The 23,840-nt window shown below is 44.3% G+C and overlaps 1 protein-coding gene across 3 annotated transcripts in view; it reads right to left on the minus strand.

Moving 5' to 3' along the window:
• The window catches only part of LOC147880286 (mitogen-activated protein kinase HOG1-like), a 75,013-nt gene extending 51,675 nt beyond the window's left edge, over positions 1–23,338 (minus strand). For all 3 annotated transcript variants that reach the window (XM_087371085.1, XM_087371084.1, XM_087371083.1), the window contains exons 1-4: positions 23,023–23,338; positions 22,726–22,872; positions 21,649–21,749; positions 21,301–21,397 (exon numbers count right to left, since the gene is read on the minus strand). In XM_087371085.1, coding sequence (XP_087227211.1) covers positions 21,301–21,397; positions 21,649–21,749; positions 22,726–22,798 — 271 coding nt within the window. In that variant the 5' untranslated portion in view covers positions 22,799–22,872; positions 23,023–23,338. The remainder of the gene's footprint in view (positions 1–21,300; positions 21,398–21,648; positions 21,750–22,725; positions 22,873–23,022) is intronic.
• Between the last annotated feature and the right edge of the window lie 502 nt (positions 23,339–23,840).

The raw sequence follows: 23,840 nt of genomic DNA on the forward strand, positions 1-23,840 counted from the left end.
TCAATCAAATCATCAACATAAATGTCAAGCAGCATAATATCTTTCTCTATTTTTCTTACATAAAGTGAGAAATCTACCTTGAAAATCTGAAAGCCAATAGTGACAAGATACTGTCCTATCTTGTCGGACCATGCTCTAGATACTTGCTTCAAGCCATACAAGGCTCTCTTCAACCTACAAACAAACTCAGGATGAACAGCATAAACATAACCTAGTGGCTGCTCCATAAAGACCTCTTCTTGCAAATCACCATGCAAGAAGACATTCTTTACATCCATCTGATGTTGCAAATCACCATGCAAGAAGACATTCTTTACATCCATCTAATGTAAAGACCATCCCTTTGATGCAGCCATAGCCTTCATAATCAATGCCATATGTCTGTGCATACCCTTTGACAACTTATCTTGCCTTGTATCTGTTCACAGAACCATCTGCATTGTGCTTTACCTTATAACCCCACTTACAACCAATTGCATTCTTGTCTTTAGACAAAAGCACTAATTCCCATGTAGCATTTGCTTCCAAGGCATCCATGGCTTTCTCCCATTTTTCTTTTCCCATGGCTTGCTCAAAAGAAGTGGGTTCTGATTCCTGTATCACTTTGACCATATAGGCATAGTGAATGGCTGTAAATCCATCATATTTCAGCCTATCCACAGAATACCTAGCTCCGATAGACCTACGCAAAATAGACTCACTTCCAGGTGCTCTCAAAACATCCCTGATCTTCCTTACTCCAGGTGTAATAACAGAAGGAATATCCAATTCATCATCAATGCTCTGTTCTGAGCCACTGGATTCACCATCCACATAAGAATGATCTGCATTCGAGGAGGACGTGGTAACTCTAAAGGTAGGTGGAGCCAAAGAGGTCATGGTGGATGGCAGAGAGACCAAAATGTAAACAGCAATGTTGAATGCTACTACTGTGGTAAAATGGGTCATATGGCTAAAGACTGCTATAAAAAGCAGAATGACATCATGAATGAAAAATTACAGCAAGAAAATTATGCATCATCTAGACAGGGTGATGACAGAAATGAGTATCTATTTATGGTGCAACACATAACCAATTCTGTGACAAGTGCAGAAGAAAGCAATGATGTGTGGTATGTTGACTCATGTGCGTCAAACCACATGACAAGTCATGCAGAATGGATGCAGGATGCAAGGAAAATGAAAAGATCAGGATTTGTGAAGACTGGTAATGATACTACACATTCTATTGTGCAGATTGGTAAAATTCCTTTGTCTATGCAGGATGGAAAAAAGAAATACATGTCTGATGTATTTCATGTCCCGAACATCACCAAGAACATGGTTTCTATTGGTCAAATGGGTTGAGCAGGGCTTGCAGGTCAGATTTAATCCACATGGATACTTTGTTGAGGATATGAAAAATAACGGTCGCTTGATAGTAAAAGGAAAGAAGGACATAATGTTTACATTGGATGCGGACATGCCTGAATTGAGTGCAGCAATGTTTACACATGGGACCGATGTAGTTGCAGATAGTGATATCTGGCATAAACGCATTGGTCATGTTAATGTACAGCGACTTAAATCAATGCAGGCCCAAAATATTGTTGCAGGATTGCCTAAATTTAAGGTTGCAAAAATGCATAAGATATGTGAGGCCTGTCAATTTGAAAAACAGGCAAGGAAACCATTTCCTAGACATGTTCAAGAGAGTAAGAAGCCATTGGAATTAATCCACTCTGATGTGTGGACTACTAAAGCTGCATCTATTGGAGGCTGTTATTATTTTGTCACTTTTATTGATGACTACAGCAGAAAAGTTTGGGTGTATTTTATGAAAAAGAAAAGTGAAGTGTTTGAGCATTACAAAGCTTTTAAAGCTATGGTTGAAAAAGAAACAAGCCTGCAAATAAAATGCCTAAGGTCAGATGGAGGAGGAGAGTACCTCTCAAATGAGTTTGCAAGGTTCCTGCAGGAGCATGACATAAAGCAGCAATATTCATGCAGTCATACCCCACAGCAAAATTGACTTGCAGAAAGGAAAAACATGCATATTGGAGAGGTATCTCGCGCCATGCTAAATGAAAAAGACCTACCAGATTATTATTGGGCTGAAGCAGTTGCTACAGCAGTTTACATAACGAACAGGACTCTCACTACAACAATACACGGCATGACGCCAGAGGAGATGTATACTGGTAGGAAACGAGATATTTCTCATTTGAAAATGTTTGGTTGCATTGCCTATGTTCATGTGCCAGATGAGTTGAGGTCCAAGTTGGATCCAAAAGCTGAGAAGTGCATCTTTATTAGTTACTCTTTGCAGCAAAAAGAGTATAGATGCTATAACCCTTCTACTCATAAGTTTACAATAAGCAGAGATGTTGTTTTTTATGAGATGAGCAGCTGGTATAAACCAGTAAATGTGATTGATGATGTAGATACACAAAATGATAATGCTACACAGAATTCACAGCAACAATCACAAAATATTAGTGGACCTATAGTGTCCTCTAGCAGTGGTTCACATACTTCGCCATGGACAGGCAGATTGAGATCAGGAGAATCTCCTCAAAGCAATGCAGATAGTGGTATGCAGGTATCCCGAAAAGGAAAGAAGAAGGTAGATCAGCCCATGTTTGATGTCATAGGATTGGTTTTCTTGAGTTTGCTGCATATTTTGATTTCTACCACGGCCTCTAGATCGGCTTGCTCTACCTCTGTCTCTACCACTTCCAACATTTGAGTAGAAGACAGTTTCTTTTGAAGTTCCTCCTGAAGAAGATGCACCACCATTTCTCTGCTCTTCAAAATCTAGAAGAGCAAACAACTCCTCAAAATCAAAAAATTTTTCGCGGACGGCAATGGATGTCCAAAACTGTACATAATCCTTTCCTAGACCATTCAAGGTCACAGAAACTAAATCATCATCTTCCACTGGCGACCCAATGGAAGCAAGTGCATCTGCAATTTTCTTCACCTTCATGTGGTAGTCATTGATGCTCATATTTTCTCTCTGCATATTGTGTAACTCCTGCTTGAGCTGCATTTTCCTGGCTTGCATATTTGTGCTGTACATTTTTGTCAAAGTATCCCATGCCTCCTTTGGCATACTTGCATCCTGGATATGCACAATCATAGAATCTGAAATACTGATAGACAGCCAGTACATAACTTTTCTGGCTCTCTCATGCTATCCTTTAAATACCTGCATTTCCTGTTGATTGGGAACATTAGGAAGAACTGGTTCTTCTTCATTTCCTGTAATGAACTCCCAATAGCCTTTTCCCATAAGAAAATTCGTCATTCTAAACTTCCATGCTTGGAAGTTGTTCTTGTCAAGCTTTTCAATGACAAATCTGTGAAAGAGAATCAGACGCCATTACAGAACACTGCAAAATATTCTGTCACTGCAAAAAACTTAGCTTCTGCCTCACAAGGGCAAATCTGCAAAACGGACGAAAGTGGTATTTGACCACAGAGTCACTTTCTAGTGACGATTTTGCATAAACAGGCAATAAGGATGATTCTGTAACTCCCAATATCTCTACGCACAGGCATACGATGCGATTTTTACGGCAGCTTTTCACCGTTCTGCAGAGCAGTGGTCGCACAGCAAAAACAAGACCTTTTTCTCAGTGCTTGCGGAGAACTTCCGCCTCCAAAACGGGCCCCGAAATGACCTCGAATCAAAAAAATAAAGTCACCCATGGCTTCGTCCTTTCTCGCAGCATATATTACCCTCTCGCCACACCGCGAAGAACGTCTCAATCTGAGACAATGCACTCTTGCACTTTCCAGCTGTGCTACCTGCAGAAATTCGCTCCCAAACTCAAAAAAGGAAAGCAACACTGGTCCTCTTACCAAAACACCGCAAACTTGGTTTGCTTTCTTGAGCTCCTTACCACGAACCAGGCTCTGATACCATGTGAAGTTAGTGGGAGAAAAGGAAGGAGTCTCACTTGCGGCTTTCTCACATACACAATGGGGGAATACACACCAAGGTGGAAGCTGAAAACAGTTTTCCTCTTCTTAGTTGTGTAAGCCAAAAGAACTCTAGTACAAAGAAATAGAAGAACCCTATATGTGGGTGTCAAACCAAACTCAGCTAACTAAGGTGGCGTACTAACTGAGCCACAAACTAGAGTACATAAGGATAGCTTCATGAACGGTGTACCAACCGCATCTGCAGCTAACAAGTCGGTGACATAAATGCACAACGGTCACCCTGACATATCACGAGTGGAGCTCGATATCTCAACAGATTGCACCAGAGTTCAACTGTTGAGGGCTTTGTCTTGCAGTTGTTCAGCCGTTTTGACTGGTTGGGCAGGGTACTTGGTTGTGCGATTGCAGGAGTGGTTCAGACAGTGGATGCTATTGGAATCTCTATTGCATGCTTTGGTTGGCTGAGGATACAGGATTGTCTAGTGATTGGATGCCGTTCACCGTTTGAAGTTGAGCACGGAATTATAGGGTGGGCTGGACGGGGAGTCTACGGGCGTTGGTTTACAGCTTCCCAGAGACCTTTGTAATCAGCCACTTGGCTTCAAATGAATGTTAAATAAATACCGCTAGGGGTGCCAACGTTTGGGGCCAATCGGTGTCCTTGTTTCTGAGTAAGGGCACTCTAGCTTCCCTGTGATTTGTTTTGTGGTGCATATTTACTTGTCTATTTGCTGTGTATGCTGTGTTTAAGTGGATCCTACCACCCTTTACATTGTTGAGGCTGGTTTCAGGAATCAAAGTTCTTGGTGAGGGTGACATGGCACAGACTAGATGCACCTAAATGTGTAATTAGCCAAGGTGAAAATGAATTAAATGGTATCGCAAGAGAGGGGTAAAAAGGATGCACAGTAAGGAGTCTTTTGATTGTGACATGTGACATACAGACTCATCTAGGGAACTGTGGGCTTTGTGGGAAGCATACAGGAGCGAAATTGTATGCATCACTAGAGCTTGCTTCACAGGGAGGAACAACACAGTGCCATCACCCATGATTTACCAGTCCGCATTTCCAGTTTTAGCGTGTAACACAAAGGGGGTAGAGTCTTCTTCCTTTCTTCTATACCTTCTAAGAACAAAGGTGCAAATGCTAGGAGTATTCAATGTCAAAGACTAGACGATCACATTTGCCTCATTGTCATGGGGGGGGGTTCCTTACTGAAAAAAAAAACCACATACAATGAAAGCTATGGGTGGCGCCACTAAACGAGCACCCATACCAAGGCTGATGTATGTGATAAGAAAAATTAGATGATCGCACTATCGCTGATGCAAGGGAGGGAAAACCCAAAAAAAGGAAAACAATGAGGGGAAAGTCGTAGGACATCTACCAATCGGCCAGCTAGTGGCTTAAACTATGTATGTGGCTTAAACTATGTATGCTTGTCTATGGGACCAGCTCCTGAGAAGAGAGAAGAGGAGCTCATATGACAGTGGGTCTGGATATAGTGAGGGCTGGCATCAAGGAAGGAAACCAATGATGGATCATTGGTGATGCTCGGCCTATCCAAGCCCCTCTCACTTTCTCTATAGTCTCCATGGTGTCTGACAAGTGCTATCGTCACTCCAGTGGTCTGTCTTCCCACATCGAAATGAGAGGATATGTCTACGATCCTCATGTGGGTGTCCACCAAGGGTTGGGTCGGTCAAGTCGTGAACTCTGGTTCTCGCTACGTCTAGTCCCCTGATGTCCCTAGCTCAAGTCACCCAAAAAGAAATCCGTGAACATGCTCTAACGACTCTTCTGGTCGCTTCTGTGCTCTTCTCTCTGCTCATATGAGCTGATCTCTGTCTTTGGGTTTTAAGAACGAGAGTGGCCACACGCCGCTCATTAGGATGTGCTGGAAACTCTCCAAGTGGGCCAAAACTGCTATTGAATAGACAATCATGTCGTTCATGGATCTCATAATACACAGGGTATCTAAATGGAAAGTGATCCTCTGTCTCGATCTCCATAGAAGTTGAGTTTAACCGAAAGCTCAATAGGTGCTAACCAAGTCTTGTACGTGTGGAGCTACAAGAGATCTTCTCTCATGACCTGGTTCACCTCATAGTAGGCAAGCGGAATGGATGGAGCCTCAAGGCTATACTGAAACAGTGGCAATCCTGCAAACCATGTGAATGCCTGAGCACACCAACTCCTCTGATCTCCCTTTGCCCCCAATGACATAGATGAAATCAGGGCTAGCCATGGCAATCTACGCCATTGATATATCAGAGTACCAAACAACTTGACTCTATCTCCTCTCGTGGGATCGACTCGCGTGGAGCGTCCATGCTCTATTGAAAGGAAGGAAGCATGTCCATCTAAATACCGTGCTTGGAAAACCATGTCGATATAGGTGCATACCATGTACCTGTCCCGCTCTCTGCTAGCCGTCTAGATGACTCTAACGCCATTCTCGATAGTCTCCAGTGAGGTATGGCCCAAACTCTGTGGATGAATGTCACTGTCTGAAAGATGGCATCAACCTGGAGAGGTGACATGGCGAACTGTATCTGTACTATCTCATGTGGGACTAAGGGCTTACTCCAAATCATCCTAGAGTCCATGGTGCCCTGTAGCCGCTGAAATCTCCTCCACTCTGTCCACGGGAGATCAGTTCCCTAGAAGAGTGCTGCATACATGGCAATCAGCCGCACACTAGTGTCAAAAAGCCAACTTTTCATCGGTGGATCGTGAAAGTGTGCCTAGAAACATTGTCTCTCTAGCCGGGCCAAAGCAATCTTCCCCCGTGTGACATGCCCTGGTTGCCTAAGTCATCGTGAAGACTGCTCCCAAGTATGTGTAGGACTGCACTATCTCCATTGGCTCACCCCGGTAAGTGAAGCTATGTCACTTGAGCTTTGCACGTGAGGTGTTGAAGATCATAACCTTGGCCTTCCCAAGGTTGACTATCGAGTCTCTCTCTCGCCAAAACACCTCTAGGGCCTCCAGATGTCTCTTCAAAACCTCAGTTGAAGATTATATGAGGATTGTCATATCATTTGGTCAGCCAATAGTGATCCCTGGGCCCCTAGGTGGTCTGTGAAGGATGGGATCTAATCAATGTCAAGTCCAAAAAGAGTCGGTGAAAGGGAGCAACCCTGCTTCACCCCTGTCGTGCTCTTGACCCAATCCAATAAGCCTCTTGGGGCACCAACTCTCCCTCGGACGGACTCATATAGGCTCATCACCCCCCAAATCAAAGTTTCTAGAATCTGCATCTCCAATAGTCTTCTGAACATGCGCAATCGTGGAACAATGTCGAAGGCCTTCCGTGAGAAAGAACGAAAGAAAGAAAGAAAGAAAGATGTATTACCGTCTGCAGGAGGCCTCGCGGGCCTATGATACAAAGTACAAAACCAAAAAGTAACTCATACAAGCCGCTATGGGCTGCAGCAAAGGGCAAGCTAAAGTGCTAAACTAGTGAGCAAAATAGCGGAGTAGCCGGCCTTCAATTAACTAAAGGGCAGTAAACTGTAATTATCTTAGCATTTACACCTTCTATAGCCACATTGCATCATTCCCAATCAATTCTTCCACTAAAAAACACTTAGAAATAAACTGAAACAACTGGATGGAGGCTAGAATGCCCTGATCAAAGACACACCACACGAGACACCCACTGGCCCCAAATATCTTGGTGCCCCTTTTGGTATCAACAAGGGCTCACCCTTGTAAAGATTATTCCTGTAGTTTCGTTGTCAAGCCAGACCTTGGCTTCACGGCATCAAACTGAAGTACACCACTAGATCCCAACTGTCAAGGCAAAACTAAGGCATTCCCTAGAGACTGTAACCAACGGTGAGTAACAAGGCATCCATACATTTCCCAAAATGCTCAAGCAACCTCAAGGCATCCAAATGCAATACACTGCCCCTCTGGCACTCTCCCAGGCACACCCTTTGTAATTGAGTGTCTGCTTAAGCCTGTAAGGTCCAGAGGAAGCTCCAAACAGCAAATGCACCACAAGGAACTTGAAAATTGCAAATGGAAAACAAAGGGGAAATCAGACCGACTGTACCCACTGTCCGTGGAAGAGGGGTAAGCTTTGCTCTCACACCTTTCCTCTGTCCAAGCCCCCAGCAGAGTGCAAGTGACTTCCAACCACGGGGTAGAGGGAGAAAGAGAGAGAATGAGAAGACTGGAAGCTGAGAAGAAAGAGAATGGTGAGGCTCAGGGGTGCAGGAGATCGAGTGCAAAAGCCAAGCTATCCTGTCAGGGCTGAGACCCACCAAAAGCTTGCAACTGGATCAAAGAGCAACCAACAGCTCCAAGACAATGCAGCAGCAGCAGCAGCAGCAGCAGCCTACGAATGGCTGTTTGTACAGTTTGTACAGATCCCCCGTACGCAATAAACGCAGATCCATACGGCACGGCAATGCAAACAGCCATCAAAACACCTTGGGATGCGGGCAAAAGACCATACAGTCGTCGAAACTCCTCAAGATGCGTGCGCCACAGCCATATGATTCCATACGGCGCCTTGGAAAAAGAGCCTCATCCAACACAAAAAGAAAGCGTCCTTTTTCCCATCGGGACATTCTTTGATGACATCATAGTATTCTATAAGCACGAGGCAATGGTTTTTGCACAGCTCGGGAAGCATAAGCTGCTGATTAATGCCAAGAAAAGTGAGTTTGTCATGCACGAAATCCACTTTTTGGGGCACATAATGTCTAAGGATGGAGTCAGGATCTAAGGATGGAATCAAGATGGATCCTGCCAAAGTGGAGGCCATACGGAATTGGTCACCGTTGAAAAACATCCATGATGTACGAAGATTTCTTGGTTTATGCTTGTACTACAGGTGGTTTATCCACTATTTTGCTGAAATAGCATCGCCCCTCCATGCCCTACAAAAGAAGGGAGTGTCTTTCAGATGGGGTAAGGAAATTGCAGCTTTCGAAGAGCTTAAGGAGAAGCTATTCCGATTCTGTCATAATCTTGCTAGACTTACGCAAGCCCTTTGTTGTCCAGTGTAATGCCTGCGGGAACAGCATAGGTGGAGTACTTATGTAGGACGGTAGAGTGGTTGCGTATGAGAGCAGAGTGCTCGCCGATGCTGAGATGAATTTTGGGATATATGAGAAAGAGATGGCAGTTGTCATACATGCTCTTTCATTACCTCTTGGATGCTGATTCTACATCTGGACGGATCACCAATCCTTAAGGTACTTTCTCACTCAGCAAAAGCTATCAGAAAAGCACATGCGGTGGGCAAACTTCCTTTCAATGTTTCATTTTCAGATTGTGCATGTGCCTGGCAAGAAGAATGTCGTTGCAGATGCACTTTCCAAGAAGTCCACTACTGACACTGTGTCAAAGAAACTGCAAGTTTCAGCTATCACCATTGCATACCACAGTGAACTTGATGCCATGAAGGATCACTATGCCAATGATGATGATTTTGCAAGGTGATCTTGAAGCCTTCAAGACCAGGGAGAATTTTATATATCATGGAGCCACTTGAGACAATGTCCATCCTATATATACATATCTATATGAATCCATGAACATGCCCAAACCCACGTCTAAAAGCATAACACAATGTGCAATTTCAATCTCATGACACAGTCACAAAAACCATAAACTCATCACTTCAAAGATCCACATACAAAGATCCTACTTTTCACTTTTATCTCAATAACACCAAAGAGATTCGCTTCATCCTACTTAAACAACATTTGGACATGTTGCCAAGGTCTCTTCCATTATTAGATAGCCTAACTAGACAAGCTCGTCGTACACAAAGGCTTAGAGTAACAAACCTATACTTTCTCTCGTCTTCATTTATGGATTATACTTGGATATCCTATTTTCATGATCATATGTTTACTAACCAAACGTGTGAGTTTCTTTGTGTGAATTCTTGTAATAGGACTTCACATCCTGGCGGTTATCTTCTACAAATCCTGCGCACATGGTTATTTACAATTTAGAGCTCTTATCCTCGTTGATCATGATGTATGCTATCTTCAATATAGCTCATGTCACCTTCAGGGTGACCCAACCATTTTCAGTGTTATCTCCAGTATACACCTTTGTAAGACTAGAGTAAGTCCAATCATAAAAATTTAGATTTTTAGTGCTATCTCCAATATAGCCTATGTCAACATCAGTGTGACCGTGTCACCTTTAGTGTGACCCTATCCTCTTCAGTATGATTTGTCATCTACTGTGAGATTCGTTTCCTTCACTGTGATTTGCCATCACTATTACTCTACCATCTTCAATATGACAATAGTTTTGCCATTTTCTATATAGTGATGGATCTTGAGTATTTTATGATTGTCACATCTAATGATAGCTAGCGCATGGGATGGACTCGCATCAATCACCCTCCAATTGATATTAAGTTATCCAGATGCTATGCGAGACTAGTGATGCTGTAGGAGATTGATGATTCTTCGCACATCCACAAGGGTTTCGGTGTTGGAAAGGTCACCTCCCCATCTGTAAGCCCCCAAATGAGGAGAGCGTGGGGGAGGGAGACCTAGGGCAGGATGTGCCCCAAAAGAAGAGAGGCGGGTACCTGGCTGATCTACAGGAGCATAAGGCAAAGCAGTTGGAAAGGTCACCTCCCCATCTGTAAGCCCCCAAATGAGGAGAGCGTGGGGGAGGGAGACCCAGGGCAGAATGTGCCCCAAAAGAAGAGAGGCGGGTACCTGGCTGATCTACAGGAGCATAAGGCGGAGCAGAGGACAGCAGTAGTGACCCAAGAGAAGAGACCACGGATGACTTCAGCAACAGTACGAATAGTACAGAGCTGAGGCGCACACATGGCAGATCAGAAAAACAGGGTAAACAGGCGCTGACATGGCAGGTCAGGAGCATAGGTGTACGGGGCTGCATGAGGCCTGGTAGAGCAGCAAATGGGGCTGCCATTGGGCAGTGGCATGCCTTATATAGGCTGGGCCCCTGCCTTGATTGGAGGGCCAAAAGCCCTAGAAATGTGGGCCAAAGGGCCCTAGTTTTGTGAGCCCTTAAAGGGCTGTTTTGGGGCAGACTGGTCAGCCCAAACAGACCAGCCAGTTGGCCCATTTAGGGCTGGCTGGTCGGTTAGTTCAAGGGGCCCTTGGGGCCTATAAAAGGAGAGGCTTGTGGCCTCATTTCTAATCCAACATCCAGCAGAAAGTGGAGCAGACAGGAGCAACCTGAAGGCATTCCCTTTGGCCTCATCTTGGAGGTAAAGGAGAGTTGAAGGAGTGCTGCAGACTGAGTTCCCTAAGGGCTGGGACCTTGGCTGTCTTCTAGGGCAGCAAGGTGTTGTGATCATCATACCTTCTGGAGCAGCCATTCACAAGCAGGTTGGAGCAGTGGAACAGGGACCTGTGTGCTGCAGACAAAGCTTGGCAGTGGCTGCCCACCTATGCTGATTCACAGGCAGTAAGGTGGAGAAGAACACACTCGACGGATGGAAAGTCTACAGACACTCGAGGTGGAGCACGCGGGCTCGAGTCTAGAGATAGCCAGCAAATAGGAGAAGGACCTTGTGGTTAGATCAGAGGACCACACCATTGGTGGAACTCTGGATCTATCTCTTTTGTATTGTGTCCATAGTTTTGGACGGAAATATATATTTTGGTGGTTTCTCTATCTGGCCGGTTCATTGTCTATTGATGGGTCTGCACATCTATTGAATGCACATAAGTAAAGAAGTTTGTGATTCCACACCCACACCACACTGTGTGAGCTCCTAGGCATTACTGTAAGTCTTCCGCTGCATGTACCCTCTGTTGGGTCATTTCTAACATGGTATCAGAGCCCAAGTAGGAGGCTCACAGGTGTGGGAGCCTAAAGGCAAGGACCTTGCTGAAGGACACGTGTGGGAGCCTGAAGGCAAGGACCTTGTTGAAGGACGACCCTGATTCAGAAGCTCTAGGGAATCGACTTCCACGACTGGAGGATTGTGCCCTTGCAAGAAGGAGGGTGACTCAAGTTCAATCAGGTGCATTTAAAGTTTGCGGTTCAGGTTATCTGGAGATGTACTTTTGTTGCAGACCTTGCCAAAGGAAGGACGGGTTGAAACAGACCCTCAAAGCATGGTGCCTAGAAGACTCCAGGTTGTTCACTCATTATGAGGGGGACAACTAGAAGATCGTGGAGGCTGGGTTGCTCGAGTTCGAAGGCAGGAACGTGACTGAAGGAGGTGGTGCTGTTGGGTGTAAAGGCCCTTCGCTTCACTTCCCGTGTATATATTTTACTTGTACATGTGACCGCACCTTTGTGGGTGTAAGTGTACCGTACCCTAAAACATAAATACATTCTTCCATTCTTTGTGTGTACCACACTGGTACACACCCAACTCAAGGCTCTACTCTCTCTCTGCACTCTCCACTGCTGAACACACTCCATTCTCGTTGCGCACACCACCTGGGCATTTTCGCTCCCCTTCAAACTGGTATCAGAGCTGCGGCTAAGGTGTGCACTCTTCTCGGAGCCTGTGCAAGACATCGCCGGCTCTTCACTTGCGAGAAATCAGGAAGTCGTCATCTCTGTTGGTCAGGTGGCAGCACGCGCAGGACAGGTCAACGCAGGACAGGTTGTCACGTTTCAGGCAAGTGTGCTGGACAGACAAGCAACAGAAGTCGGCAATAGGCGACAGGTCTTCCATGTCACGTTTCAACACAAGCGGACACGTTCCCAACAGCGCAATCACGTTTTGTGACGTCGGCAGGTCACGACAGAAGCACAGTTCTCAGATTTGTGCAGATTTATGCACAGAATTTTGGGGCTTTTCACATTGGTGATGTATTTTGAGCCGATTGGTGCTTTGATAGTGGAATTACAGCAAATTCACTGCTGAGTAAGAGAAATTTGGACTTGGGATGTATCAAATGTTGTGAAAAGGCAGCTTCTCTTGGTACATGTATTGCTGAATGCTCATTGTGCAGTGAAACAGTGGCACATACACCACTCGGGTTATTGCATTTGTGCATTATGGTGATGTATTATTGAAGTGGGAGCTGTCTTGTATGCATATGTATCAGATTTGGTTTGTGTATATGCTGTAATCAGCCCTTGGGACTGAAATTGCAGCAAAATATCTGCTTCTTGGTCACATTTTGGAGTGCAAGTTTGTGTATTTGCTGTTATATACAGCAACCTTGCTATTGGCTGATTGTATTCAGCATTTTATTGCAGAAATTTATTGCTGAAAATGGCTGGAAGTGCATCCACTGCTGACACAAAGAATCTTTTTGAGATTCGCAAGTTTGATGGCAATGGCTTTGATCTTTGGAAAGATCGTATGCAAGGCATACTTTTTCTGAAGGATTGTGAAGATGCTTTGGCAGAACAAAAACCTGCTGGTTTGTCAGATGAGGATTGGGCTAAAATGAATAAAAAGGCCATTACTTACATCAAAATGGCAGTTACTGATGATATCTTGGTTGATATCAAGGGACTCAACAGCGCATATGCAGTTTGGGAAAAACTCAAGGCTACGTATGAGAATACGACTCTTGTCAATCAGGTTCATCTCATGCGAAAGCTGGTCAACTTGAAGCTTGATGAGTCTAAGCCCGCCTCAGAGCATTTGACTGCATTTACTGGTATTTTGAGTCAGTTACAGGATGCAGGCTTGCCAGCTTTTGATCCTAAGCTAAAGGCTATCTTCTTGCTCATGACTTTGCCAGATTCATGGGAAGCATTGGTTGTGTCATTGAGCAACAACCCCAACTTGACATTTGATGGTGTGCGAGGTTCTATCCTCAATGAGGAGATTAGACGCAAGTCTAGTGGGGAAAACAGTGGATCAGCCTATAATGTTAGAGGACGGACTGAAAAGAAGTCAAATTCTGTAAATAAGCATAAAAATCGCAGCAAAAGCAAGGAAAAACAGCAAGATGTCACTTGCTATCAGTGTGGACACAAAGGGCATAAAAAGCCCGATTGCAGGTACTATAAAAAGGAGCAAGAACGCAAGAAGCAGGCTAATGCAAAAGGCAAAAAGAATGAGAAGGATGTCAACTCTACCCCTAAAGAAACAAAGAAGGCAAATATGGTATCTAGTGTTGTCATTGAGGAGATAGAAGAAGATAAAGATGCCGATTTGCTGATTGCATCTGCAGATCCACATGCTATGGCAGTGGAAGACATGTATATCACTAAAAGGGATGTGATAGATGCCTTGTTGTCTGCTCATGATGGTCTGTCACAATCGTGGATTGTTGATAGTGGTGCTTCATTTCATGTAACTCCATCTTTGGAGTGTTTTTCTTCTTATGCGGCAGGTAACCTTGGGAAAGTTTACCTAGGGAATAACCATGCATGTGATATTGAAGGAGTGGGCACCATACACTTGGCTCTTGAAAATGGCCAAGAATTGATTCTTCATGATGTTAGGTATGTACCTGGCATTAAGAAGAGCTTGCTTTCTGTTGGGCAGTTAGACAGCAGGGGCTACTTTACTACTTTTGGTGGTGGAATGTGGAAAATAGAGAAAGGATCCATGCTGGTCACTAGAGGTGGTAAAAAGGGAACTCTGTATTATCTTCACTGCAAGGCACTTCCTGGAAAGTTTGTTGCAGTTGCAGAAGTGCAGTCACACATGGAGCTATGGCACAAGCGTCTTGGACACATGAGCCAAAAGGGTTTGGATGCACTTTCTTCACTTGGAAGAGTTGATGTAAAAACTCAAAGCTTGACTTTTGTGATGACTGTGTCTTTGGAAAACATGTAAAGAGTTCATACTCTCATGGAGCCTCTAGGAAGGCATGTATCTTGGACTTAGTCCATTCCGATGTATGTACCATGCCAATAAAAACTCATAGTGGTTTTCGTTATTTTGTGTCTTTTATTGATGACCACTCTAGAAAGCTATGGGTTTATTTGCTCAAGCAGAAAAGTGAGGCATTGGATGCTTTTAAAAGGTTTTATGCATTTGTTAGCACACAAAAGGGCTTAAAACTGAAATGCATAAGAACAGACAATGGGGGAGAGTATGTATCTAAACAATTTAATAGTTTTTGTGATGAAAATGGGATTAAACGGGAGCTTACAGCCCCTTATAATCCGTCATCTAATGGTGTGGCTGAGCGAATGAATCGCACTCTATGTGAGAAGATTCGGTGCATGCTGTCCACAGCTAATCTCCCGCAATTGTTTTGGGGAGAGGCACTTAAAACCGCGGTGCATATCTGTAACCGATCTCCACATCGTGCACTTGATAGTGGCATCCCTGAAGAGGTTTGGTCTCGCAAACCTGCTTCATATGACCACTTAAGGGTCTTTGGCTGCGAATGCTACGTACATGTGCCTGTTGATAGCAGAACCAAACTTGACATGAAATCCCTCAGAGGCATCTTCATGGGTTATGGAGATGATGGTGAAATGTGTTATAGAGTTTGGGTTCCAAGCATGAAAAAGGTGCTACGCAGCCGAGATGTGGTATTTACTGAATCAAAGCTGCTGAAAAATGCCACATCTAGTGATGTAGACAAAGGGAGAGTGAAATTTCAGCATGGCCAGCCACATCAACAGCCATCAGCCACTGAAAATTCAGCTCCATTTGATGCTGGTTATGATAATCAGCGTGTCATTATTGAGCCAGATGCAAATGGGCAGCAAAGGGATGCTGAAAATCAGTTTGAACAACAAAATCAGCATGCTGAAAATGAATTACAGCAGCCTGAAAATGAATTACAGCAGCCTGAAAATGTATCACAGCAACCTGAAAATGCAGTTCAACAGCCAAATCATGAGGTTATTGACATTCCTTTGGATGTAGATCCATTGCCTGATAACATAGATCATTCAGTGAGAAGGTCTACACGTGTCAGGAGACCTATACGAAGGTTTGATCCCTCTTTGGACTGCATTTTACTCACAGATGAGGGTGAGCCTCTCACATATAAAGAGGCGTTGTCATGTGAGTTAAAGAAAAAGTGGGAGCAAGCTATGCAGGAAGAAATGAAGTCATTGTATCAGAATGATACTTGGGATTTGGTTTCATTGCCCAAAGATAGGAAAGCTATTCCTAACAAGTGAGTCTACAAAATCAAATGTGTGGATGGCAAACCCAAATACAAAGCCAGGCTTGTGGCTAAGGGTTATACACAGAAAGAGAGGATTGACTTTCAGGAAGTCTTTTCACCTGTTGTCAAAATGATCACTCTTCGTGTATTGTTTGCTATTGTAGCATCTATGGATATTGAGCTTGATCAGATGGATGTTAGAACTGCATTCCTGCATGGTGATTTAGAAGAAGAGCTGTATATGCAACAGCCAGAGGGCTTTGTTATGCCAGGAAAGGAGCATTTGGTGTGCAAGCTTAAGAGAAGCTTGTATGGTTTAAAACAGGCTCCTAGACAGTGGTATAAGAAATTTGATGCCTTCATGCTCTCACATGGGTTTAAAAGAAGCAATGCAAATCACTGCTTATACACAAAGAAGGCTGATGATGGAAGCCTTATTATCCTTGTGCTTTATGTGGATGATATGTTTATTGCTGGTAAGCATAAGAGCCAGGTTAATGCATTAAAAAGACAGCTGAATTCAGCCTTTTCCATGAAGGACTTGGGTGCAGCTGAACATATTTTGGGCATGCGTGTGACAAGAGATAGAGAGCAGAAGCTCTTATTTCTCTCACAAGAAAAGTACATCAGCAAAGTACTTGACCGTTTCTCTATGGAAAATGCTAAGCCACTTGGTGTTCCATTACCACCATACCTTAAGCTCAGCAAAGCAGATTGCCCAAAAGATGACAAGGCAGCCAGCTCTATGAAGGGTGTTCCTTATGCTTCAGCTTGTGGTCACTCATGTATGCTATGGTTGCCACTAGACCTGAAATTGCTCATGCACTGGGAGTTGTAAGCAAGTTTATGTCAAATCCTGGCAAAGCACATTGGGAGGCAGTGAAATGTATCTTCCGGTACCTTAAAGGCACACAAAGAAAATGTATTTGTTATGGAAAGGGTACATTAGATCTGCAGGGATATTGTGATGCAGACATGGCAAGTGACTTGGATACTCACAAGTCTACTAGCCGGTACATATTTACCTTGACTGGTGGGGCACTTTCTTGGTGCTCTAGATTGCAAAAGATAGTTCTACCACTGAGGCTGAATATATTTCAGCCACTGAAGCTTCGAAAGAAGCTGTTTGGCTTGGTCGCTGGTCAAGGATTTTGGGCTGCCCACCAAAACACCTATACTTGGATGTGATAGCCAGAGTGCCATATGTTTGGCTAAGAATGCCATGTTTCATGTACGTACCAAACATATTGATGTACAGTACCACTTTATCAGACAGGTTCTCGATGATGGTCTAGTCACACTGACTAAGATCAAAACACAAGATAACCCTGCAGATGCTCTCACAAAGAGTCTTGCAAAGGCTCAGCATGAGCATTGCATTCGACTAGTGGGAGTTGGTTAAAGGTTCGCTCATGACCTTTAAGTGGCAGGTTGTTGGGTGTAAAGGCCCTTCGCTTCACTTCCCGTGTATATATTTTACTTGTACATGTGACCGCACCTTTGTGGGTGTAAGTGTACCGTACCCTAAAACATAAATACATTCTTTCATTCTTTGTGTGTACCACACTGGTACACACCCAACTCAAGGCTCTACTCTCTCTCTGCACTCTCTACTACTGAACACACTCCATTCTCGCTGCGCACACCATCTGGGCATTTTCGCTCCCCTTCAGGTGCCAGGAGGTGCTACCAAAGATGGACCTGTGTACTAGGATGGTGTGCGGAAGCAAAACCGGACCTGGTGGAGCAAGAGCCACTGGATGAAAAGCAAGGAAAAGATTTCGACACTGAAAGGTTCCAGAGGACTACGACCAGGGAGTTACTGGAGCATCGTCATCGACGTGTCGGCATTGGGCCTAGATGTGTCGGTGAGAGGGGGTGTTGGAAAGCTCACCTCCCCATCTGTAAGCCCCCAAATGAGGAGAGCGTGGGGGAGGGAGACCTAGGGCAGGATGTGCCCCAAAAGAAGAGAGGCGGGTACCTGGCTGATCTGCAGGAGCATAAGGCGGAGCAGAGGACAGTAGTAGGGACTCAAGAGAAGAGACCACGGATGACGTTAGCAACAGTACAGAATAGTACAGAGCTGAGGTGCACACGTGGCAGATCAGGAGAACAGGGTAAACAGGCGCTGACATGGCAGGTCAGGAGCGCAGGGGTACGGGGCTGCATGGGACTTGGTAGAGCAGCAAATGGGGCTGCCAGTGGGCAGTGGCATGCCTTTATAGGCTGGGCCCCTGCCTTGATTGGAGGGCTAGGGCTGGCTGGTCGGTTAGTTCAAGGGGCCCTTGGGGCCTATAAAAGGAGAGGCTTGTGGCCTCATTTCTAATCCAACATCCAGCAGAAAGTGGAACAGACAAGAGCAGCCTGAAGGCGTTCCCTTTGGCCTCATCTTGGAGGTAAAGGAGAGTTGAAGGAGTGCTGCAGACTGAGTTCCCTAAGGGCTGGGACCTTGGCTGTCTTCTAGGGCAGCAAGGTGTTGTGATCATCATACCGTCTAGAGCAGCCATTCACAAGCAGGTTGGAGCAGTGGAACAGGGACCTATGTGCTGCAGACAAAGCTTGGCAGGGGCTGCCCACCTAGGCTGATTCACAGGCAGTAAGGTGGAGAAGAACACACTGGACGGAAAGTCTACAGACGCTCGAGGTGGAGCACGCGGGCTCGAGTCTAGAGATAGCCAGTAGATAGGAGAAGGACCTTGTGGTTAGATCAGAGGACCACACCATTGGTGGGACTCTGGATCTATCTCTTTTGTATTGTGTCCATAGTTTTGGACGGAAATATATATTGGTGGTTTCTCTATCTGGCCGGTTCATTGTCTATTGATGAGTCTGCACATCTATTGAATGCACATAAGTAAAGAAGTTTGTGATTCCACACCCACACCACACTGTGTGAGCTCCTGGGCATTACTATAAGTCTTCCGCTGCGTGTACCCTCTGTTGGGTCATTTCTAACATTCGGAATATCCATGGGGTCATTAGTACCCATGTGTTTATTCCTAACGTCTTTAGACTAGCTTTGGGATGAGCCTTGGTGTGTTGGGCAATGATGCTTGGCTTTATGAGGATAGATCAAGATCACGTAGTGTTTATGTGTTGGGCGGATGTGATCTTTAGAACCCATAGTCTTTAGGTGTTAAGATTAGCCCCTTGGTCACTCACATGCACATTAGTTAGGGCTAAAATATTTCAAATTAAAATTTTTGTAGAACACATTTGTAAGCAACTTTAGACATTAGTATGCAAAGCTACGCTTATGTTCTCATCAATACCAAGCATAAGCTGCCATATAGGTTTCGAAAGATTCCAGAAGATGGTTTCAGTTTGGGTCGATTCTAAGTTGTCTAGGTCAAGTTGTGAGCCTAGCAAACCTAGGAACATATTTGTTCTAGGTGTACTGTTTAATTAATTGTATGCATGGTAAGAGGGATCCTAGGGTAAAAACTATTAAAATATATATACACCTTTGTAAGACTAGAATAAATCCAATCGTACAAATTCAGATTTTTGTTGTTCTAAAGACCAAAGTTCTACAAAGAAAATAAAAGAGAAAACGAAAGAGAAGTGAGGTAACAAAAAAATTTTGAAAAACAAAAGATAGACATACTTAGCAAGCAAAGCAGCACTTATGTCGTCATCAGTGCCCAAGCATAAGCAGCTATACTGGGTTTCTAAAGACCCGCAGAGCCTCTTGGGCAAACTAATCAAAAATTCAACTAATTATTAAATATTATCTTAAGCTACAATAGCAAATTAAATATTAAAGCAAGATATTCATAAATTTAAAATTCGCTTTTTTTTACATTTTACAGTTTTCTAAACCTGCTGTATTGATTTCCCTAGCTTTTAGAGTTTTCTGCTTTCACTTAGAGGATACAGGGAAAAGTGTGATTGGATTCCAATGCTTTTTGTTGGGCTCCTTGCAAATTCCTTCACCTTCCTAGCTGCTCTCTTGCTCTCTCAGCCACCACAGTATCTTCCTTTAGCAGTTTCAACATCAGCCTCAGCTTCTGTATCATCATCATCGACACCCATAGAACCATCTTTGGAGGTGACAGCACCACCACTTTTGAAGGTGACAGCACCATCATTGGAGATGGCAGCACCACCATCAAAGACGGCTTTGGCATGCCCTTCTAGCTTAACCACCACCGTACCACTCTCCGCCTCCCCACAGTATGCCTCTTTCCTATCACCTCTAGCCCTCAATCAGCCACCTTTCCCTATACAGCCGAACTCACCTCACCCACTTTCCAGGTGTCTCCTCATCACCCTCAGTCTCATGCCACTATACCCACTCACTCATCTACCCCCCATCACTCAGCCCTCTTTCATGCCCTACCCATACCAGTCACTCTAGGCACACACAATCCCACCCAAGGCCTTGGAGCAAATCATCATGGAGGTCCACCGTGTCCATGCAAGAGAGATGGAGTAGGCTCACTTCATACAGGAGAAGCAGAGATAGATAGAGACACTACAATAGGTGTCCTGACAGTCGCAATTAATCTCCGAAAGGATGTGGACGACCTCCATTGACATACAGAGGGAGCCCGAGAGAGCAGTCCTCCGACGGAGGAGAGGATTGCCACAATGGAGACAGTCATTGAGGAGGCCTCGCATAAGCTAACTCTTCATTATAAGCATATGTTGGAAGTGAATTCGCATTACTCGAGATGTTTTGCAACATTAGGGTTGCCCCCAATAAACATTATAGTGAGAATTGCAATGTACCATCAGAAAGACTATTATGAACTTTATAATGCACGTTCCAAGCTGGCTCATTTGAAGTCCCAAGAGAACTGAGTCGATACACTCACTCACCCGAAACATCTGGATCTTCAAAAGGTAAAAGTCTTGAGGTTCGTTCTTAAACACCTTGTGGTCCTACTCTAAATTCACCCGATTGTAGAGATTCCATTACTCAAAAATTTACTCAGCTGCAAGCCAATCGACAAGTCACTTCACACAGCCAGGCATTGTCCCACATCAAGCATTTTGTAGCAACAATAGTTTCCATGCCAAATCATATACCTAGATGAATCCAGGAACATTCCCAAACGATTAAGCCTATTAAAGTTCCTGGCTGGGCCTCTCAGAGATCCTCTATGGTTATATGTAGTTTCCGTTACATAGAGTTGCCATTAATGTTGCCATGCAAACAAGAGCGCTTAGAGCATTGATATCTGAACTAACCCTGTCTGTTATACTGCTTATGACTCAAGATTTGTATAACCTCCGTAATGTCTACCATGTGAATCTGCATTCTCTAGTTTTTGCTCTGACGTCACAAAAGCAAGCCATGTAAACAGAAGAATACAAAACTAACTATGTTATGCAGGCCCTTACAAGAGATGATGTATGGATGTGACAGGTGACGCATTATACAAACTTCCCGTAGCTCGCGTTTGACCAGCAAGTCATTAGACAAAATGTTGGCTATCCGCTGCAGATCAGCACCATAAAACAAGATTCAAAAAATGGCATGTCACTCTTCCCTTTATGGACAACTTTATTTGCTGTTGAAATGATATATAAGCATTCCCACAAACTTTGATTGCACTAGATTATATATGCACAAGCTATTCTGCAAACTGCCTGGCTCAGTACGTCTGCATTCAAAAAGGGTAAAGGAGCAGAAAAAGGAACAATATCTTTCAAAAGGCAAACTCTAGAGGGAAAAGGCAATTCAAAGACCTTAAGTGCCACAAGCTGCTTTGTTTCCATGTCCGTAGCTTTGCATACATCCCCATATGACCCAGCTCCGACGTGTTGGTGCAAGAGATACCTAGGGCCCACTGTCATACATGAACTATGAGCAACATTAGACAATGTATATACTTGTCTCTGAAAAGAACGATGCACCTGGAGAAGATCAACTTCAATGTTTCTTGTCAAGTTGCATAGAAAGTTTTCAAAGAAGTAGGCATCAACGGGGATACCAATATGAAGCTTCTCATATCTTCATAAGTCTAGATATAGAAATTTATTGAAAACGTGATGGTATGAAAGAAGAAAGTAGAAAAAGAGAGAGTGAGAGAGAGAGAGACTTTAGAAGAGGAGTCAAAACATAGCCAAATTAGAAAGTCTAGTAAGCAAAGCAACGCTTCTATTCTCAAAGGACTAAAAGCGTAAGCTGCCGTCACATTCCAAAAGTTCCAGGAACCCTTACACCCTCTCGTCAAAGAAAATGCATGTACTAAGGACTAAATTCTTGCACGTTGCTTGAAACGACAGTGAAATTGTTCTTGACACATTTAATTTTCATTGTACAATGGATGGGGCATGTACACTGCACAGAGTATTGTGGAGGTAAGCTCTGCAAGCCATTAGAGACCAGAGACTAGAGAGGCTGGCAAATGAGACCGTCCCTCCAATTCCAAATTCATTTAAAACATCATTTTAGAATGAATTAAGCCAAACGATGCACCAACATGATGCTCAAGGGGCCTCAAATTCTCCGATAATGCATTACTTAGTTTGTAGGGGAATTTGAGAAAGGGGTGACGAGAGAGCGTCGTGTCACTCGAAATTCCGTTTTTCAAACAATATCGACACAGCAATCTGGACTTGCACTCTTACCAGACCTCTTACGAACTTTTTCATAATCATTCTGGTCCTACGTGTTGGCGACCATTAGAAGCAAGACTGTACAACATTGCTGCTAGAAGTTGTCCTAGCTAGAGTCGATGCAGTTTTGAAATCTGCACTTCACCCTTGCTTTATGTAATTGTTGTTACAAAGAATAGCGCTACAAAATCATGATGCACGCACCTTTCCATAACTGATCGCCCACTTTGTATTTTCCATCTGTTGGGTTTAAGGCAACTATCTCCCTTTTTGACATAATGCCAAATCTTCAATGCTAAGTCCTAAACTCGGGGGAGATTTATGTGCAAAATGGAAACCTTTCTGCAAATGCTGGAAAAAAACTCGTGGTTAAGCGTGGTTTAGAAGGACTCTTCTTGCAACACGAACAGGCGCAATTATTACGCAACCGCGTCAAGCTTGCGTTATTAAAATGCCAAAACTAAGTCCTTCGACAGACGGCATTCGTCGTGAGTTACCCACAGTGATTCAAAGGGCGGCATCCCGATCGGGGTACGCGAAAACGACAGATCCTTTTGCAGACGCATGGACTGAGTCATCCGTGTGACGAAGGTAACGGGAAAGCGGGCTATGCGAAAGGGGAAATGAGTCAAAGATGCAAAGGCGGGGCAAGAGAAGGCTGCAAGATGAAGGGAGGTGGATTGGGAAGGCAAAAGAAAAAGGGAGAAGGAAGAAGATGAAGGATTGGGAAAGATGAGCTATGGAGAGTGGGAGCAATAGGAAAGGAAGAAGCCGTGGAGCTTGGTGTGGCTATGGCTATGGCGAATTGGCATTGTTGTTGGCATTACAAAGAGACGAGAGAGACGACTGCGTGGACCGAGACTACCGTTTCACCGGCACCTCCCGGTCACCCCCTTCCCCCCACCGGTCCACCCGGTCTCCACACCTTGAGCTCCCCGCGTGAGCTAGCCTTGCTAGCAACTTGTTTCCAAGTCCCCATGTGGTTTTAGCCTCCTGGACTCAGCATTTGCTTGCCAAGCCAGCATTCCCAAAATCTGCATCTCTAGCCTAGCAGTGGGCTGCTAGACTTGAAGAACCGGTGGAAGGCTGCATTTAATGAAGTTTGGAGCTGCATTTCTATTATGTTCAGTAGGTGGAACCGGTAGAAGGCTGCATTTCTAAGTTGTGCAGTAGGTGCGGCTGATGGAGATTAAAAATCATCTACACACGGGGATGCACGTTCTTAAAAGTTAGGGATGTTGAGAGAGCAGCCCTCCTTAGCACCAGCGTTGGCGCAGGGAGGCGCTCTTAGCTTCTAATTATGGCCAAAATATTTATTT

The sequence above is a fragment of the Dipteris shenzhenensis genome, chromosome 32 (genome assembly GCF_047967505.1).
Source record: "Dipteris shenzhenensis isolate YYH24624 ecotype China chromosome 32, Dip_SZ_1.0, whole genome shotgun sequence".
In the NCBI taxonomy this organism is placed as follows: Eukaryota; Viridiplantae; Streptophyta; class Polypodiopsida; order Gleicheniales; family Dipteridaceae; genus Dipteris; species Dipteris shenzhenensis.